The 21,159-nt window shown below is 45.6% G+C and overlaps 1 protein-coding gene across 4 annotated transcripts in view; it reads right to left on the bottom strand.

Annotated features, from left to right (window-relative positions):
- The window catches only part of TPD52 (tumor protein D52), a 125,991-nt gene extending 105,066 nt beyond the window's left edge, over positions 1-20,925 (bottom strand). For 3 of the 4 annotated variants that reach the window (XM_033007913.2, XM_042785787.1, XM_042785788.1), the window contains exon 1: positions 20,823-20,925. In XM_033007913.2, the coding sequence (XP_032863804.2) occupies positions 20,823-20,844 (22 nt within the window). In that variant the 5' untranslated portion in view covers positions 20,845-20,925. Of the gene's footprint in view, positions 1-19,654; positions 19,764-20,822 lie in introns of those variants that run through there. The other variant, XM_033007912.2, reaches the window with a different exon arrangement.
- Between the last annotated feature and the right edge of the window lie 234 nt (positions 20,926-21,159).

Below are 21,159 nucleotides of genomic sequence, written 5' to 3'. Positions count from 1 at the left end.
ATTCAAGCCAGAGCAAGGCAGCACTCCCCTCATACAGCCCGAAGGCTGTCTGAAGAAGTCAGGTCCCGCTAGCTGTTAGTGTGGTGCATTTGGAGGAGGAATGAATTTCTCTCCAAGGCACTTTCCAAATTCAAGTGATGACCCCAAGGAAACAAAGCAGGATGTGGATGACAGACACCAGCGACACAGAACTGAAGGTTTTGCTCCACGGTGTGAAGCTTTTTTACAAGTTTAGCAGCTCTCAACAGTCTGAACATAGCTATGCAATGGCAGGAATCAAGATTTCTCTACACTATGAAAACAGGCTCATTATGAGGCCTTTCTTAAGGCCCCTCCCATGACTCTTCATGACAATTCATAGCACATACATACAGCTGGCCCAAGGTGGAACTGAAGCTGTAGAGCCCTACCAGATGTACCCTGCCTTCCCAGTACGAGACATACATTTTAGAGCTGAAGCTCAAGTTTAGACTTCTGTTACGCAGCTCAGAGTAGTTAATGTGCATGCTCCAGTGTCTTTGTTCTTTGCCCTACATAGCAAATTCAGCTGTTACAGGTGTACCTCGGTTGTTACTGCAGGTATCAGCTGCAAGCCAGTACCTGAAGAGATCTTGAAACCTAAGGATGCACCTGCTCCAGAGACAAGTAGCAGTGGGGTTTTCCTCACTATGCAAGAGACTAAAACTGAAGATACTGCTTTTTGAGAACAAGTACTCATTTGTCCTTCACAACTCAGGATAACTAAGAGGTTGGTACTTAAGTCATCTATGCCATTTTAGAAGCTGGTGTTTGAGAGACTGGCAGGAGGGTAGATAACTTCTGTCAAGGATGCCTGAGCCAATTACTGACAAATTCAATTGAATGTCACAAAGTGGCTCAGGAAAACTTGGCAAGCCTCAGCAAAGCATTACCATCACAACTCCTACCATTAATCGTGTTGTAATCTCCTCTGTTAAGGTTAGGGTGTGCAAGTAAAGCTTTCCCAGGTAACAATTTTAACATCAACAGCACAGATTGTGCACATTGTGAATCATGAGGGAGGGAACTTCCTGCACAGCTAGAAAACCTGTTAAATTTGAGCCAACACTGTTAACCAGATATTTGCCTGCCTAGTTACAGACATCATTTTTAATTCAGATACCACCTGTTACCCAGGTCTGCGGCTTCACCTTAGCCCAAGGCTCTAGCAGCAATTTAAGGAAGGCAATATAGTATTAAAGCATTTCTACCTTGTTGGTAGCTAAACAAAGATTAAGATGTTATCATAGCCCTGCAGAGAAGCTGCTTTTCCCACATTTAGGTCTAGCAGAACAATATTTTGTTTATACATGGAAAAAGTTATATCCCCTCTTTCCGTAAAGAAACCAAACCCAGCTCAAGTCAAACTGAATACCGTCTCTGAGCTCTGAGGACACTAAGCTATGTATTCAGTAGTGTTTCATACAAAGAGTTAAACTCAAAATGGAAAGGCTGCCACTAAATACCTTGGGATTGAAGGAATGCAGAGGCTACCCTAGGTCATGATCCAAACAATATTTTAGATAAAGCTACCTAAATAACCAATCCACAAGATCTGTGCCTAATCAAATTAGAGTGCTGCTGCTCTACGTAAGCACTTGTGCACCACAGCCCTTACTTTTGGCAAGCCTACCATGACTCCAGCACTTAATTCAGCAAGCAAAAGAGGATGGGGGAAGATTAGGGGAAGAGTTTGTTGCCAAAAAGGGGGTAGAGGTGCTTGCTGTTTTGGGGGCATAGCAAAAAGATTCAATCTCTTATTTCAAGGTTGATTGTTACAATTCAACTGCCTGCTCAGCCTGCACCTGGTTTGAATTTGCATCTTCTGCAGTCTACTAACACCCAAGACTGACTGGAGGGCTTCCAGTAACTGCAGCTGGGGTGAAGCCTTCCAGCCAGCTCTTCCCCCACCCCCATCTTTCCCAGGTAGATCCCAATCATGTAGCAACAGTCAGGCTCCTCTCCCCACTCCAACTGAGTTTTACAGGGCATAAGCCATTTTAAGAGCTATGAAGCTACTTAAGCATGTTAAGCCAATCTAGGTTCTGTAGCATCAATTTGATCTTCACAGTCCTACCAGTTCACAGACAAGTAAAGCCTTTCAGCATCCGATCCAGTGCCTTAAAACTGCATTAAGAGAAAGATGCCATGAAGCAATAGGACAGAAGCCCAAACACTAAGCAAGTCTTAAATTGGTACAGTCGTACTCCTGTGTCCATGTTGTGCTGTCTCCCCTCCCTTGAACCGCAGATACCTCTTTCAGCCCCCCAGATTTGTGCGTGAAATGAATGGAGCTGCACAGCTACAGCAGTTGCTGAACAGTATGAGCACAGGCTTCCCCAGCCCTGTTAGTAATGGTCAGCACACTGTGGCTTAAAGGTTTAGGCAGTTTTTGTCTTCTGGCAGAGTCCAACTCGACACCATCATATTAACCTCGTTACTTCAGCCCTCCCCCACGCGCTTCCTCTGGACTAGCTCTCCCTGATGCAACAGCATTGTCTGGTATGGTTCTTCATATAGAAGTATCTCCTCCAGCATTTTCTTAAGACTAAATTTTGCCTTTACTTACTCATATTAAAAAACAAAAAACACACAAAACAAAAGCAAACAAAAAAAACCCACCATCCACAAAAAAAAAAAAAAAAAAACCAAAAAAAAAACCACAACCAAAACCCCCTTCGAATGATCAGCATTTTCCCAAAATATATCACCCTGCAACACGAACACTTCTGAGTGTTACAGTTAAGAATTACAGGGTTGCTAGTATTGCTGTTTTCTTAAACCAAAGTCTCAGCCCACAGCATTTCAGACAGCTGATGCATGTCTTAGAGAAGGCAACAGTTCTCTCCCCCTCCAAATCCAATTATAAACTCAGACTGATTTCCCGAGATTTTGTGAGGGAGCAGATCCACAATCCAGCATCTTTTGCCGCTAGACAAGCTGATACCACAGTAAGACTCTTAACCCGTTTGTATCACACAGAAGTCTATTTGCACAGGTTCTCCACTACCTTTTGAAGACATCTGCTCCAGCACTGTCAAGGTTTTCCTTAGGCAGAAATCCCTGACTTATGACAAACTTCTGTGTTTCAAACAGAAGTCAAAGCAGTCACATTTGTCAGCTCCAGCAATAATAGGTGAAAAGTGTTTCCAACCTATGAGAAGAGTCAGGGCCAAAGGACGCAGTAGCCAACACCCCAGGAACCAGTGATCAGGTGGGGCACTGCATCAAATTTGGAAAAGTCGGGCCAAACAATACTGAGGAACTTTTCCAAGTTGGATTAACAGAGTCAAAACACTGTTAGGTAGATTTTAGAGGAATGTATTTAGTTACTCGACTTCAGCCGCTTATCCCAGTTATGCTGCCATTCTCTGGAGACTCTGATTCCTGGTAAGAGACTAAACCTGTCAAAAATGCTGGAGAAATAGTGCTGAGCTCCAGCCAGTTGACAGTTAGAAACTATTAGGAACAAAAGGCTGTAGTGCAGAACAGAATTGTTTTAAAGTTTCAGTATGCAAACTTGCAATCTAAATTAAAAGCTTTACTTGAGTGATTTTGATTGGCACGACTCCCAGCCTCTCTCAGAAAACAAGTCTGCTCTTTTGCACCCTTAAAGCAAACCTTCCTCTTTCAACACTGCAACCCAGAGCTTCATTTCTGAAGAGCAGCTCCAGAAAAGCCCTCCGTTCCCACTCCACAACATCAGGACCCACCATGAAAGCAGTACTGAAGTTTTAAGAACAAGGCAGATTTGTTTATTTATTAGGCTGAATCGTGTACTGTGGTATCTGAAAGAATAATTACCAAAAAAAACACCATCTGTAACGTTAGCAATACCTTAGTAATGCCAGCAAACACCCTTCAGCGCTTGAGGTACAGACTAGCTCCTACCATGTAACTACCAAGTTCAGGCCTGGATTTGATGTAGCACTGAATTTGCACCATTTACTATCGAGGACAGAAGTACAGAAGAACCTAAGCAATCAAGCAGTGCACAATTTGATGCAAGAAATGGGGCTGCAGGTAAGTACTTCACAAAATCCGTCCTTGGAGATATTCAAAAGCCATCTGAACACGGTCCTGGGCAACCCACACTAGGTGGCCCTGCTTGAGCAGTGGGGTTAGACCAGAGGAGCTCCAGAGGTCCCTTCCCACCACAACCATTCTGTGATTAAGACAACAGCTGTACAAAGTCACAGGCTGCTCACCCAGATCCTCTAAGGTCTGCAACTCTCAAGAGACTGTTTGGGAACACAAGCTGTCCAGGTGCCCTGCCCCAGCAGAGGTCTGTGGCCAGCCCTTCATTTTGTGAATTAGATTTGCAAATACCTACCTACTGACAGAATAAAGTTCAGTTTTCTCCCACACTTTCTAAACTGAGTTATGACCAGAGACTTCACAGGAGACTTGGCACTTCCACACATCTCCCCAGTGTATGAGAGTATTATGACGGCTGACAAGCAAGACAAGAGCATAGGGCAAGAGCATTTGCAGCAGTAGAAACTATATTGATTTCAGTTAGGAGTCTGCAGGAAAAAGATAGCTGTTCAATCCGGCTGGGTCAGATTCTGGGGGTCAGGGGGAGATGTGTGTGTGTGTGAAAGTCCTGTATTTACATAAAACGGACTGGCTTACATTTTGCTCACAAGATGAATGAGCGAGCAACTTCTTGAGCCTGACACATAATTCCACAGAAGCAGTTCTTGGCAAATATGTTTTAGAAAGTCATCCACTTCTCCCTGACCCCGCCCCCCTTTCTCTAGGAGGGAAGAGTATGTATGCCTCTGCAGCAACAAGAGTTCACTCTTGTATACAAAGAAAAGCCTGAAGTAGACAAATTAGCTATCAGTGTCACTATGCTAAAGCTACCTTATAGCAGAAGCCTCTCCTCCTCTTACCCTTTAATCTATCGATTAAACAGAGCTCAGGGAAACTAGGCTGAAGTTGAGTCTTTGAATTCCCTTCTCAGACTCCTCAAATTTACTCTTCACCCACCTTAGTGCAGCTTCCTTTATTCATCCAACAACTTTCCCTAGAGCTTGATCTCAGGTTCTCATAGCAAAGCTCCTCAGTCCAGACAAAAGCTGGCAGAAAAGCTTCCAAATTCAGCTAGAGATGTTAACTTGCCCTTCAAAAGCACTGGAAGAGTCACTTCTGTGCTTGCGACAGTAATTTTTAGCGTTGTCGTACAAGTCACCCAGAAATAGTCAGAGCACAGTAATCTGCAGGTGTGCTCCCACAAAGGATACACACGTAACACCAACTGAAGTGAAATTTGTTAGAAGCACTGCTAAATTTACCATCAGAAGACAACAAAGTATGGAAAGCTCTATCTTGTCAAAACAGCCTTCTCCTGTTGACATAATTCCACTCCAAACATCCCTAAAACTAACAGCTGGCTGCACTCTCCTAAAATCCCACTCAATTTTCTAAATGCAGGTGGTGTTCAGATATCTTCATCCCCGGCAACCTCGCTGCAGTTTTGATGGGACTTAATGGAAGCATCATTTTGACTTCTGTTGTTACACATACACTCACTGCAGCCTTCATATGCAAGCCTGGCAGCCACCTTTTGCCAGGTTGTTCGGTTACTTCACCTTTTTTTTCCAGCTTAATCCCCTCATTGGGCTACCCTGCCCTCCTCTAGGCTCACAGCATCAGCTGGCTTAAAACAGGTCCAAACAATACATCAGAAGCCAACTGAAGGTAGTTGATACTAGCCTAGAGCCATTTCAGTAAGCTACAAAAATGAACAAGAGCCCAGGCTTCTAACTTAACCTTTCTGTCCTCAAACCCAACTTAAAGCTTATTGCAACTTGGGAGAGAATTAAGCCCCTCCAATAAATGCATATTAAAACGTGTAAATTAATTTGAAAATGTACAGCTGAATCTAGCCCTTATTGTACACATTCTTACCAGAGGTGGCTACGTACAAGTTCCTGGGACACCAGTTACTTTTAAGTGGTCCCTCCTGAAAAGCACAAACCTTTCTAATTAATTCCTTAGGTGTCACAGCTCCTTGAAGTTACATCATATTCCTGGAAACTGAAAAGCTGTAAAAACATACATTCTGTTTGCCAGAACCTCCATGCCCAAGCTACTGGTTGCATGGTTAAGCTGCACTGCTGCTGTAGTCTGGCCCCTTACTCAGTTACCCGTAACAAAGATAAACTTTTCGCTTAATAATTGAACATGATGACGGCAACCACCAGGTTGATGCTCTCTTCCTTTCTCAGGCCTTGACTAACCAAGTTTCAGATTTAGACTGGTGCTGTCAAACAAGTGTAATTACGTAACATTTAAAGTATGATTTCTCCAACACAAGCAACTGCAAGTAGCAAACTGTGTAGCAATCATATTAACATATTTGCTCTTGGCTCATCTGAGAACATAGTGTGAAATGTCCATGAAACTGTAAAACCCTGCCTAGCCAGCAGAAGGCAGCCACTGGTAGAATAAATATGCAATCATATATGCCCCAGAAATCTCTCAGGTCATAAGAACATGCTCCTGATCCACATACCCCAAATGGTGAAATCACACTTTTAGACTAGCAACGCTTTTTGCCGCAAAACCTTTGGAAAACCAGCCTGTCCATGAGGTACTTAAAAGCTGACAATAGACACTGAGCCAGTTACACAGCTTATCCAAGCAGATGAGCCCATAACAAAGACAAGCCCCTGTTACACATCTACATTTCTCACACACTGCAGAACTTTGGTGAGACCACCTAAACTTAAGAAAATAAGCTCTAACATAGGAGTGCTAATGGCACACCAACAGATTGCTGGTAGAAAGTACTCCTGCACGCTGATGCAGCAGTTCACTATTACTGGGTATCTCTAATTTGAAGACACAGAATAAGTTGTGTTGTTTTCCCTGCAGCATCAAACAAGATACATTGCCTCTTCCTTTACAGTCCTGCATTTTACCAGTCACCCATCCAACCACGTAGTACTTGAAGTGTCCTACTGCAGATGGAGCTTGGCTGCTACTTGCCCGTACTGCCACAAGACGTACCTGCTGGGCAGCACCAGTTCCTGCAGAACTTCCGAGCTGACTGGGAGCAATGGCTGTCACTAGCAAAGGGACTCTGAACCACATCCTGCCAGGGCTGCAAATTGCTCAAACTCAAGACGTGGAGCTTGAATATTTTTACACTGCTCTTAACCTTACTGAAGAGATAAAAGAGAAATTCCTGCAACTGTGCATGCAATGAACCAGGAGCAATTCATTAACAAATCAACTGCACTGACTGGCTTTTTTTTTTTTTTTAATATAATGCAGATAATGCACCTACCTTTAAAGTATTATAACTACTGAAGTTCCCATTATATTAATAAGTACTCTGAGATTTTATCTGATTGATATGTCCTTGAATGACTTTTAATGCTGCTTGAGCTGAGTAAATCCTGTTAAGAGACATTTGCTCCTACTCCAAGTCACACTAGGACAGTAAATTAAATGAAACTGTTAGCCTACAGAGATGCTGCTGTCACACAAATCAGACAGTCATAAAACACTAATCACTCCAAAAGCAAAGGAAGGCAAAGAAAAGGGCCAAGAAAGTTTGTGCAGAGATGATTCCCCAACGAAGAGATAAAGCTTTCAAAGATTACCAGGTCCTAGAAGAACTTGAGCATACCCCTTTCTTGATAGATTGGACACTGGACATGAGACGTCATTTTTTTGCTACTGGGTAACATTTTTTTACAACCTACACAGGTTCCGATTAGAAAAGTACTGATCTCAGATCAAAAAAGTACTAATCTCTCAAGATTTACAAGCAGGATTCATGTATCCATGATCTAGTTGCATCCCAGTGCATTGCACTCAAAGGCAAGTCTTCCTAAGCATCAGCATGCTTGGATAAGCTGATCTCCAGCCTCCTCACCTATATTTCACAGCCAAGTAAGTAGAGCAAGTTAAACTATTTATTTTACTCAAGTACATGAGAGTGGACAAAACTGGAAAGACACATCTAGATGAACACAAAGGCGGACAGACATTTTTCCTGATTTTGGTACAAAGTGATGGAAACTACAGTTTGAGGGAAGAAATGCAGTGGGTTTGAAGGATCAAAGTTTCAAGGATGTGCCTTCAAGGAAATTGAGCTTCAGCTCAAAAAGTATGTGTGTGGGGGGGCAGGTAATAAAGGAAAGAAGGTAAGGGGGTTTGGGTGGCTTTTTTTCTTTGTTTTATATGGTTTTGTTTGTTTAGGGTATTATTTTTCTTTTAAAAAAGCACACCTCCACTGCTTTTAGTGAGCAGCTGGTCCAAAACTGCATTGCACAGTTTCTACAAGTTGCCTCCTCACAGCATTTGACCTGGAACTGAACATCTCTGCAAAACCTAAGAATAAAGCTTTGCACTGCTAAGTGAACTCTAATTTTAGCATCACTCCCTACTGCACAAGCTAACCATCATATACTCCATTTCACAACTCTAAATGTCAAACAAAAAAATACATATATTCATAGCCACTCTAAGTACTGGTCATGATCCAGTCCAAGTTTAATGGATCAGATCTGTTTAATGGATTAGCCTGGTAAACTTTTCAGACTTTATGCTTAAGGATTGTTCTAGCTGATACCCAGCAGGTTACTGTTACATCAGGTTTGACACATCATAGCTCAGCCATCAGCACAGAAACCGCTCAGAATAATTCAGAGCTTAGATACCTATTAATAATGCAATTCACAATTTTTCATTCTGTCTTGCAGATAAAAACTGGATCAGGATAATGAAGAGGGGAAGGTCCAAGCACTGGCCCGCATACTGCTTGTTCCCAGCTGTCAATCCCCAAGTGTTCATTTTAGCTACGGAGTTGTGATGTGGCATTATTATTAAGGAGCCATCACACCCCTCAGAAATGCTCCTGCCACCACCTTGCACGAAGGGGAAACAAGACCTCTCTGGTGACATTGCCTTGGAACAGGTGGACTACAGAAGTTTAGTTATTTAACTCTATGCTTGTTTTGTCCTCGACTTACCAAATCTCCCTCACAAAGAGCTTAAAGTCTTCTCAGCTCCTCTTGACAACACACAGAGGTCCTCCTTTTGACTTCTCTATCCCTCCTCCCATTCCATATTTTCACTCTCTCAAAAGATGTGTCTTGAGTACATTTCACTGGGGATGGAAGTATGCTTCTGCGATCCACCAAGGTGAAATTTGCTCTTGAATTGTAAATAAGAAGCAGAAGCATATTAAAGACTTCACGTACCAGTGTGCTAGAGTAAAGATGACTGTAAATTTATTTCAGTACAATTCTCCCTTTTGCTGTTTTTTCCAAAAACAGTCCCTCACCACTGCAGAAAGCACTCAACAGGTTGTTCTGCAAATTCCACTGACAATTTGAGTTGCTTTCCTTCTCATACAATCTCCAAAAAATCTTTCATGCCCAAAAACCTGCTTAGTGACCGGCATGCAAGCCAACTGAAACCAATCAGCTTCAGAACATTAATTCCAACAGTTTTCACTTGCTATCACTTAGAAATATGCAGAAACTAATTCTTCCTGCCAACTGCTGCTCTTGTCAACCACAGCATTCCTGTTCACCTGCAATCCCCACAGAAAGGTATCAAAGTGGGATGTCCCAAATAGTCTTTAACAGTGGTTTAAGTTTCCCAATTAAAGATTCAGACAGTGTCTGTGATCTATCACAGAATGGTTTGGGTTGGAAGGCACCTTTAAAGGTCATCTAGTCCAACCTCACTTCAGGAGCAGGGACATCTTCAACTATATCACGTCCAGAGCCCCGTCCAACCTGACCCTGCACATTTCCAGGGATGGGGCAACTACCACCTCTCTGGGCAACCTTAGGTGTTTCACCATCCTCCTCATAAAAACTTTCTTCCTTGTACCTAATCAGAATCTACCTGCCTTTAGTTTAAAACGATTACCCCTTGTCCTATTGCTACAGGCCCTACTAAAAAGTCTGTCCCCATCTTTCTTATAAGCCCCCTTTAAATATTGAAGGGCTGCAATAAGGCCTACCTGGAGCCTTCTCTTCTCCAGGCTGAACAACCCCAACTTTCTCAGCCTGTCCTCACAGGAAAAGTGTGCCATCCCTCTGATCTTCTTCGTGGCCCCTCTCTGGACCCACTCCAACAGGTTCATGTCTCTCCTGTGCTGATGACCCCAGAGCTGGACACAGTACTCCAGGTAGGGTCTCACCAGAGCGGAGTAGAGGGGCAGAATCCCCTCCCTCAACCAGCTGGCCACACTTCTTTTCATGCAGCCCAGGATACAGTTGGCTTTCTGGGCTGCGAGCACACATTGCTGGCTCATATCCAGCTTTTCATCCACCAGTACCTCCAAGTTCTTCTCCACAGAGCTGCTCTTAATCCCTTCATCCCCCAGCCTGTACTGTTACTGGGGGTTGCCCTGACCCAGAACAATTTGCAGGAACAGATTATTCACTTAATAGTGTGAACAACTCACAGTTCAGAAGCTGGTGTTTCAAGCAGGGCACTCAGAGAGGCGCGTTAAGCAAAAGGCTCACCTGCTGTCCCAGCCACACTCTCAGAGCACCAACTGCCTTTCCTGCAGGGCCGCTGGACTGTTAAAACCAAGTCTTCACAACCATGATTCGTGGGGAAACATACTGCACGAGTACACCCATACACACTCCAGCAAAGCCATGAAACATGTGTCTTTACAGAAGCGCTCTGTACCTAACCAGAGGGTAGTTTGTGTGGCACTGCACATGGCAACAGTGTCCTGCAATGTATGCAGCATCTCTCTGGCAGTTGTTACATGCCTGGTAAGCTTCAGGTTTTTTCCTCCCTTGATGGGAAACACAACTAAACAAGCTTATATTGAATGGCAGCACTGGTTGATGGAACTGAGTAATAAAGGATGCATTTGGCAGTAAACTTATTTCTCTGAACAAATTAACTGTTGGAGACAATGCAGTCCAAAACTGTGTTCTGCCCCTAACATTAAATACTCTGAGATTCCTCCAGAAAACAAAAAACATAGCTGATTGAGTATTTAAAGATAAACATGAAGAGCAGGAAAGGAGAACTTGTTCACATCTAGAAGTCAGGATCTTATTCAATGAGAGGCATTCACCCACTGCATTTTACTTCTCCAAAGAAGTTTACTACTACCTGCTTAGTGTCCACACTTGTTCTTCTAGACTGAATAAAGTGCTAACATGTTTTCTAGCAAGGCACTGAACCCAGAATGGACCATTATTTAGATTGATCTGCAGTCTTGCCAAAGTATCAAGATCAGTACACAAAGCTCAAGTATCAGTTCACAAGATACAGACAGGTCTCATTGCTGTACCTCAGCATTTGCTAGAAGTGCATTAAGAAATGCAAATGTATTTCAGAAAAGACTAATATTTAAGACTGATTTCTAAAACCAGTTATTTAAATGGTAGCAGCAACTGTTTATTCCTTCCTCAGTCTTCAAATGAGGTTTAAAGTGAGTGTCCAGAACACACCTTTACTGCAGTTAATGACTGATTTATTGGAGGAAACAACAGTAAAGCTTTAAAGTCTTCCCCTCCTTCCAAATTTCTGCACTCAAATCATACGATAGTAGCAGCCAGCTAGAAACTGCAGTAGAGATTTTAGCAGTTAAGTTACATTAATTAAAGGCCAACTTCTATGGAGCACAGGATCCCCCACACCCACCCATCCCTACCTTGGGTTTGGGGTGTGTGTCCCCAGTCCAAGCTCAGGGCTGAGCTCCCCATCCGCCCTGGAGCAGGAGCTGGTGGGGAAGATAGCATGCAGGGATCCAGACATGGCCTGACACCTGGGAGAAATAAGGAGCTGGACCCATGCTGTGCTCTGTAAGACTAGGGATGAGCAACTGCTTGGCAGGCAGCAGCACAAGCCCAGCTTGCCATTTCAGACACACCATCTGGCCCTTCTTCAGATGTCCAGACAGTTTTCTCTTTGGGATCCTCTGCAGTGACTTTTGCTCCCTGACCCTTCAAGTGACTCACCACGTGGCATTGCTCTAAATACAGCAGGCAGACACATCCCTTGCTCAAGGGCCCGTACACTACCTACTCAGGGCACTACAGCTGCACAGCACCTGAAGAGTCTGCCTAAGCAGCAGACACAAAGGGCTGTCACAACCCAGAGGACAAGAAGGTAAAACAAATACCTGCCAGGCAGGCACCAGAGCAGTCCTGCAAAAAGAGAAAGACAAGAAATCACTGCAGGTCTACCCTTTACTCAAGATCAAATCCCCTCTAAAAAAGAGTTTTAGAGCACAACACTGCAAGTGGTTTGTCGATGAGATAAAATACACAGTGTGAATGCTGCTTTTAAGAGCTTATGGCTCAAAGCAAAGCAGGTTGCAGTAAAACAGCCTGTTTTCCTTCTGCCAAGACAGTGACATCTGGCAATGGGAAAGTTAGTGTTTAAAAAAGGCTCCTTCCCCACCCCATGCACTAGGCTGGTACTACTCCTGATGCACCTCATCCCTGAACGCACATCAGCTGCTCAGCAAGCCTCTTCAGGGGCTGCCTAGCACAGATTTGAGTGGTGCTATGGAAACAGCATGCAGCAGCGTGTGATCCGCTCATGTGGACTGAAGCCTGTCTAGGTTCAAGCATAAAACTAAGCTTTGCAAACAGTAATCAAAGTGCACAGAAGAGTCAGCAAGTTAATTAAAAACAGTGATTGATTTGGGGGCTTCTGCTCTGTCCTCAGGCTGTTCCTCAAGGCTCCTCAGATGTAGGCAAAACACTTTTGAGCTGTGCTGAAGAGATTTGTCTTCTACAGATCAGTACAGCAACTAGAGAGCAAGATGCACTTCAGTCAGTGTGAGTTGGGCCCATTTCATATCCCCGACCCTTCTTTCTGGTTGAAAGCACTGGTTCCAATTCACAGTACAGCTTCTTAAAGATGCTTATAGGCAAGTCCTTGTACAGCTCCACTCCTGGAAGCCCATGTGAGGAAAAGCAGGGGACATATGAGGAGCCTAGACTACTCTGCAAAGACTACAGGGGACCAGAAGATGCAGGTTTATAGAAATAGCCTTTTTCAAAGGCAGCCCTTCCTGCCAGCAGCTGCAGATGTCCACTATTATACAACAAGTATTCCCAGGGACTGGACTGCTATAGAGCACTGCAATGAACATCTGACAGCAATGACTCGAGTGGAAGCACCAGGGGTGTTTCTTTTAAGTTCTGCTATCCTGATCAAGTTAATCAAGACTTTCTAATGCCATGATGCCAAACATGTTTATGCAGAGAACAGTCAAAGAGAGAGGGCTGAGTAGGATTGCTTCTTGCTCATCTTAGGACCTCTACTAGTAGTTCAATTAAAGTACTTTTGAAAAAAGGAAACAAAGCAAAACAGACATGAGCAACATCCCCAGTGCTTACAGCTCAAACACGCAGTTTTGCCATGCGGAAGAGGAGCTAAGAAGCACTACTGACAAAGCTTCTTTTTCAACGTTTTTGAGGTTTTTCTCATGAACCAAGATCACTGCCAAGCATGGGCTCTGATCCTACCAAAGCACAGGGGAAGCACCTGACTGAAAACACCAACTCCAGCCCAGGTCACATCCCTTGGCACATCTTTTCATCTGTATCCTCAGCTTAGGGGGCTCTGATGAAACTCCACTTCCCTCTAGCTGCTAGGGAAGGGAAAGCAAAACAGGAAAAAAAACCTGCTGTTCTGACTCTGCTAGCCTGACCCACCACCCCCAGCAAGCTGCAGCTGCTCACCAGGCTCTTTATTACCCCACAATTCCATATTGCCATTACTAGTAACAAGCCATAAGCTTTGAACTGAATTTGCAAGGCCTCAGGACTGGAGGCTTGTCAGGCTTGCTCTGTCGTTCAGAGTTCATCTTCTTGATTTGCCTGCAGCTTTGTTTTACTTGGTGTATCTCAAAGTAGAGACAGGGGATGTGACAGTACAGGCATGGTATGATAAGTAACAGGGCACAGGGTTGACACTGTTATAGCCCCGTGGCTATAAGAAAGTCATCAGTCACCAATGCAGATCTGCAGCTAGACAAAACTATTTTAGAGGTAACAAAGAGAGCAAAGAAATAATATCTAACATATACATAAAAGTCACTTTATATAATAGATTTCGATGTAACGTGGATCTTGTAGAGCAATGAAAGAATGAGCAAATGTGTAAAAGCAAACATAACAGAAGGACCCCAGTGGATCCTACAGTGAGGAAGAAGCCACCATCAACATCCTCTTCCTCTCAGCAAAAGAGTCGCAATACTGACAATGTGCTATAATACCCCTGCCAGCACCAAAATGACACTACCAGCCTGAGAAGCCTGGGGAAGGATGAGAATAACACCAGGAAAAGGTACAGAAACTAAGTGCATACAACATTACCTTTATTATTACTAGGACTTCATCTGCATAGTCTTCTTCTGTAATAACATCCAAACACTATTAATCATTCTTGAATTAGATCGTTAAAATTTCAATTACACTAACAATAAATTATTGGATTTCTTTTATATATATACACACACACACACAAAGCCTGCATTCTCTTTGCCTATGAAGTTTTTAAGCATAGCACACATTTGTTGTGCTGCTGGTAGGCAGTTCAGAAGCCTGTCACTTCAAACCATGTGTGGCCCAGCGTGTTGCTACAGACCTCAGTTCTGCAGAAATTACTGGAGCATCCCAGGCTCAGCCAAGGCACTGCATACATTTGCTGGAACACTCCACTGCCAGTGAGCATCTGAGGACACTTACTGCTCCGCTCTCACACTCTGCAATAGCAAAGCCAGCTTGTGAAACAGGAAGGCTGCCTCTTTCAGTGACAGCATTCACACCACAATAGCAGCACTGGTTTCTGGCTAGATAGCATCAGTCCACCCCTTTCTGTTTGGGAGCAAGTAATATCACAATGAGCATTCTTCCACACACCAGCATTTGCTGGCAGCCAGTGTACTCTCCACTGCACTACCCCTGCCCAGGGGCAACTGGCTGAAAACTCATGCAGATGATTGCCACCACTTGTAGCTGCAATAGCAGAAAAATCCATACAGCTGTCTACATCTCTGCCAGAGATAAGTGTTTTCATAGCAGGGCAACCATACTCAGCATTAGTTACCCTAGCTTATGGTATCACTCTGCCAAACTGCCAAAGCCAACGCGCAGCTACATGGTCTTTCAGCTCCCTTAACCAGGGGCAGAGGAGAAAGAGAAAGAGGAGCAAGAAGAGTTGGCAGGAGCGACACTGAACCTTCAGGAAAGATCCAGATTAGAAAGTTATGGGTAGATGGTCTGTTACTGCAGACTCTTTCAAAAGAAAAGGCTTGTGATTGAAAGCCTACCCTCCAACACAAGGGTTTTGAATAAAGGCTCCCAATCTCTCTGGCAAACACACGCCCAAGTATGAGGGATTTTGAAGGCACTTGCTACCTGTAGCAGGAGAGAAAGTTGTCCCTCTGGGGTCTTAAATTGAAGCTGACACAGAGCGACAGTTTTGGCAGAACAAGAGCATTTCAATTTAGCGCTTAATCTCACTTAATGCTTGCTTTCCCTTTCAGTCACCCTTTGTTTGACATTTTTCTGCTTACTCACTGCAGGATATTAAAAGGACAAGGGTAAACACCTCCTTTCTCTTCCATATAGCAAATCTCAAATCAGAAGTGCCCATATTACAAACATGCCAGAGGAGGCAACACTGGGGTCATCATCATCATCCTACCTGGAGGTGAGCTTCTCTCAAAAACATGAAAAACCCCATAAACATCAGACATCTGCTGCACAGGGTTCAGAACTGACACTGTTGTTCTTTATCATTTAACAAAGAATGGAGTTGTCTGGGGTTTTTTTCTTCTGAAAGCTGGTCAAGAAAACACTGGCTTTCAAGAAGACTCCCTGCACTGTATCTGCTGCCATGGAAACATCACTTTTTGAAGAGATACAGCTGATATCCTCCCTTACCTGCAGTAATGTCCAGCACCCTTAAGAATCAGCAATCCACAAACAACTCACTGATTTTAGGTGGCAAATCTAGTTAGTCTCTTGACTTCACACAAAATTTCTCTGTACTGGCTAAGGGGCTCCCTCCCCAGAAAAACTGTCTGGATCCCTCCCTGTTAAAAGAGCAAATGGTTGTGAAGAAAAACCTACTCAGCACCCCAGCCTTTAAAACACTCAGGGCAGCCAAAATAGCTTTCAGGATGCCCTCAGCCAGCAGAGTCAAAAAGCATCAGAAGCCCCAACACCCGTTTCCCTCACCAGCCTGCTCGTCCCAGGACTATGCTGGGATCTGGCTCATGAAGCAGAGGCTGTTAGTCAAGGGCTACTGTATTTAGCAGCTGTAGATGACAGGGGAAAAAAAAAATAAATGCATGTACAAGATAGACACGAGCAAAAAAATTAATACAAATAAAATTCCCAAGGCAGATTAGAGTGCAGCACATGGTTACTGCCAGCCCCTGCAGATGGAAGGGGCCGTGCTCAGAAGTCTCCAGGCACAGCTGAAAGCAGCTCAATAGCACTTGTGCCCAGGCCAGCTTTAGGAGAGGTGTTAACATATGGCAGCCAACTTCAGCCATAAAAATCAGCTGTTCCCACTTTACCCACAAAGCACGCAGCTCAAGCTGAGCAAGGCACTTGCCCAGCCTACACCAGTACAGCTCTTAAACCAGAGCCTACGCACAGGTTTTTTTTTTTTGAGCCAGCAAGGTCAGACTGAGCCTCCAAGGTCTCCCATTGCTTAGATAGGCATTTGCAGTGGGAGAAAGGGGAACCCATGGGCTGTTTCACAGGGCTTCAAAGTGTTGGAAACTGGAACAAACAGGACTTGCATCAATTTCACGTCACTGGGATTTTAAAAGCCCCAAGCAGTTATATCTTGGCCTCATTGGAGGATCAAAGGAAGCAGATCCTTAGCTAAGCTTTCCCTACCCCAAAAGGTCTGAGAGCAGGCTTTCCTCTGGCTGGGTGAAGGATTGCCTTAACTGCATGTGACAGCGCTGGTTACAGGGAACAGGGACAGAAGACTCACGCATACCACAAGCAACAGCCTCTCTCCACTGTTGGAGACCTGGGCAGGCTCCCTCCTCCACCTCCTCCTGAAGTGGGTGAGAGCACGAATGGAGAGTTCAAGTTACCCTTCGATGCCCAAGTGTTGGAGAGGGCAGAAACAGCTGACAGTGCTCCAGCTTCCAGCCGCCCACCCCACGCCGATGCACGGGCAGCTGCTTGTGCACCAGCTGCTCCAGCGACCCTCCACCAGAGCGCACTGATCCCTTGCATTTCAGTGCCTCATTCATGCACCGGCAATGCAGAGAAGGTAGCAGTGCCATTAAATAACTCACAACACCACCCTGTCAAACCAGGACCCTCAGCTTAAGTCAGAACAACGAGATTTACACACACAGACAGTTTTTCATGCAAGAGAGGAAAAGGCTTGCTGCTGTTCAAGGGGTCTACTGATGTAACTGTTCTGCTATTTTTTTCCATCTTCAAGTCACTGCTACAGACACTCAGCTGAGTGAAATCATTCTTCCTTTGCAGTTCTGACAAGTGTTTGATTTCACAATTGCTAGTTAAGGGAAAAAAAAATTCTTACCTACAGTACTGCAAGTACCCAGTGATAAAGAAAACAAATAAAGCAGTAGAAAAAGGTACAGCTTTGTCCATTTATGGCAACAGGGGAAATCTTGTGCATAAAGAACTTGTTCCTGGTAGTAGGACAGGAGGAACATTAAAGACCATTTTGTCAGTCCCAGAAATGCAAGTCAAGGCTCTAGGAAAAGAAAGCCTTACATACTCTCTCAAGAAATCATGTGTAATGTTTTAGGACTCCTGAGTCCCACGAAACCAGAAGATTTTGAAAAACACCAGGTTACTAAATTAAGAGCTGCTGATGCATAAGAGGAACCTCCCTAAACACAACATCGGACATACAGGATTACTAGGTAACTGTGCCGTGTCGCATGTCTCCATGAGACAGCTCGGTGGCATGGTCTCCTCATTCAGAGCACACCAGCACATTGCTTCTACTGTTGGGGCAGCTTCATCCTTATTTTTCCAGTGGTGAACCATACCAGCACTAACAATAACAGTGACAAGCCACAGATAGACTCTTTTCACAAGCAAAATCAGGTTCACAATTTTTGTGGGGAAAAGCCAGAATCTTTGCAAAAACACAACTGCAGTTATTAGTCCATTCAGCAACTGAGTCCACACAGCAAAAGACCAGATTTTTGTTCAAGGCAACTTAATGCAAAGCAATAGAACAAGGCATTCATCTCAGGAGATTATTATATCCATTTGACTTGAGACAACACCACTGCTTTGGCGCTTGTAATCACAGAGTAAGAGACCCCAAGTGCTTGCAGCCCAAACTTTCCAGAGCAGTTGGACAAAAAAAAAAAACACAACAACAAAACAAACAAACAAACAAGCACCTAAAAAAAATAAACGTCAAGTCTTCAAGTGAAAAATTACTCAATGGTTCAGATGCTGCTGATGGGAGGCTAGTAACAACTCTTTCAGGACTGCTGCCATACCTGACTGCTCAAGAGAGAGGGAAGACTTAAAGACATTATACACCTGGAGTACGAGCCTTGTCTAGTTTGGCTGCAGTCTTAACTATAATCTAGGTTTTCTTCCCACCTCTTAACTTTCACTAGCTGAGAAAGCTGCCATCATAACAACGAAAAGTACAACCTCTGACTCACACTTTTAAACAAATTAATTTCTAGTTAGAGGAGGCAATGCAGGATGTTTAAGCCAGCCCCAGAAACAGGACCTGGCAGCCTGGATTTTTGCCAAGTACACGGCTTGGGTGAGTAATATCATATCATCAAGAACAATTTCCAACACAAGCACTCCAGTTTGCCAGGGAAGTGGGTCTTTGAAGGCTAACTAGCAGAGCATTAGAAACCATTGACCAGGCACAAGTGTGTTGGCTAGTCTCGATTTTCCTGCTGTACCCTCAGGTCTTCACCTCACCCAAATGAGAAAATGGCATCATCACCTCCAAAAAGAATGCAGAGGAAGAAGGCGTTGCACCATGTTTGCTCTCTAACAGTCACTTCCATCACACTAGGTACACTATTCTGATACACAACCTGAGGCACTGTACCCTCTTCATATAACGCAATATTTATAGAGAAATTAGTTTGATAGCAAAACAAGCCTCTAGAAAGTATCAACATTGTCATTAAAGCTTTACAAAAGATAACAGTGTTTTACTCTCTTTTTCCATTAGAAGTTGTTCAAGACACTACAGTTGCAATACAGGTGTTTGCCATTTAATAGGCTCAAACACAAAGAAAGAACTTCAGGACAAATACTGAAATCTGTGTTGACACTCCTGCAGTTGGAATTAAAATCCTGATTGACCTGACAGTAGTGCAGTTTCCTGGCTGAGCAGTTCTGTTTGTCAGTCCTCAAGAACAGGGTTTGTTTCATTTTTTACTAATTTACATATATCGATAGACACAGGACTTCAGAATGGTTGAAGGAACCTCCCTGAGGAGCTTCAGCCCCCTCACCAGATTATCTTCTGCTCCTGCAAATGTAACTTGCTCTTTTCGCTGTATGCAGAGAAGGTTGGAAGTCATTGCTAACTGTACAAGTGTGCTAGAGCAGCCTTGAAACACTTAAACAAGAGCACAAACAGATCAAGATTGGTACCTGAATGAGCTCACCTGGCAGAGCAGTGAGCTTGACCACGCAGTCAGGGGCTACACTCCTGGAACCTCGTGTGCCTCCAACACTGCTGCCACATCCTACCGTCCCCATCACACTCAGCAGGAAAACGCCGAATGAAATCAGACCGAGGGTGCAAACACTGAGCTGAGCCAACCAGCCTTACAACTTACTCAAAGTAGTTTACTGACCCCAGCCTGCCTTGTCCAGCGGAAAGCAGCTGGCATATAGTTCAGTACCACACCATATAAAAGACCACCTGATACATATATCCTACTGATCCATGTAATGCACCTTTGTGGGAGATTTCATAGCAAGAGATCCTGCATTGCCCACATCCAGGCCAGCCCTCGCCAAGGCACCAACTACTCCCTTGGCCAGCAGTTCCAAGGTTTTTTTTGTTTTTAAAAAAAAAAAAAACCACGAAGTTTTAGGGAGAGCGGTGCAACCGCGGCACCTAGGACAACGGCGTTCCCCAGGCAAAACGCACACACGCGTGAAGCACCGTCCCCTTCCACAGCCCACGGAGCCACGCCGGCGAGCTCCCGGAGGCGCCACCCCTGGCACCGCTCCGGAGCCGAGCCGCAGCGGCCAAAACGGAGCTGCCAGCGGCTCAGCAGCCCGGGGGGTGAGGGGTGGGGAGAGAACGATGAGGGAACAAACCGCACAAAGAGCGCCGGTTCATCAAAAGTTACACGCTCGTAAAATGGAAGCGGTCTACTTTCACTCCCGGGTGAAACCAGAAAGTTTATTCGCGCCTCTAACCCCGGCGGAAAGGGTCGGGATTTACCGCCCGGGGAGTGGCGGTACCCACCGGGGTGGGGTGTGGGGGGGGTGCCCCGGGCTGTGCCGCCCGCCCCGCCCCGCCGCGAAACCAGCACCCGCCCCCCCCCCCCCCCCCGTTCCGCATTTTGCCAGCTGACGGCGCGGCGGGAGGCGCAGCCCTGCGACAGGCCCCGGGGACCGGCCCCGGGCCCCAGCCGAGCCCCTCACGCCCAGCCCCGGCAGCGCGGCGCGGGGCCCGCCGCGGGCAGGGCAGGTCGGGGCCGAGCGTGCCGGCGGCGGAAGGGCTGCGGGAGGAACCGCCGTGTCCCCCCCTCCCCTCCCCTCCCCGCACGGCAGCGCCAGGCGGTGCCACCCGAGGCGCGGCGGCAGCCCCCGCTCTACCTTGGTCCCTCAGGGGCTCCATGGCGGCCCCGGCGCCGGTCGCGGCTCCCCTCGGCTCGGCAACCGCCGCCTCCCGGGTGGCAGCCGAGGCACCGCCCGCGCCAGCGGCGGGGGGGGGGGGGGCGGGGCCGCCGCACGTCAGTCAGCGGCCCGCCCCGCCCCGCCCAGGTGAGGGCGGCGGGGGAGCACGGCCTGGCCCTGCAGCTGAGGGGGGGAAAGGGGGGGGGGGGACGGGGACCGGGACCGGGATCCGTCGCGGTTTGTGTGCTGGAACTGTGAGGAGCTCAGAACCGGCCGAACCGCCCCACAGCATACCGGGTCTTCGCGTTGCGTTCCC

The sequence above is a fragment of the Tyto alba genome, unplaced genomic scaffold (genome assembly GCF_018691265.1).
Source record: "Tyto alba isolate M040663 unplaced genomic scaffold, T.alba_DEE_v4.0 Super-Scaffold_9, whole genome shotgun sequence".
NCBI classification, from domain to species: domain Eukaryota; kingdom Metazoa; phylum Chordata; class Aves; order Strigiformes; family Tytonidae; genus Tyto; species Tyto alba.
The sequence above is the reverse complement of the archived record's forward strand: the minus strand, read 5'-3'. Positions and strand labels throughout refer to the sequence as shown.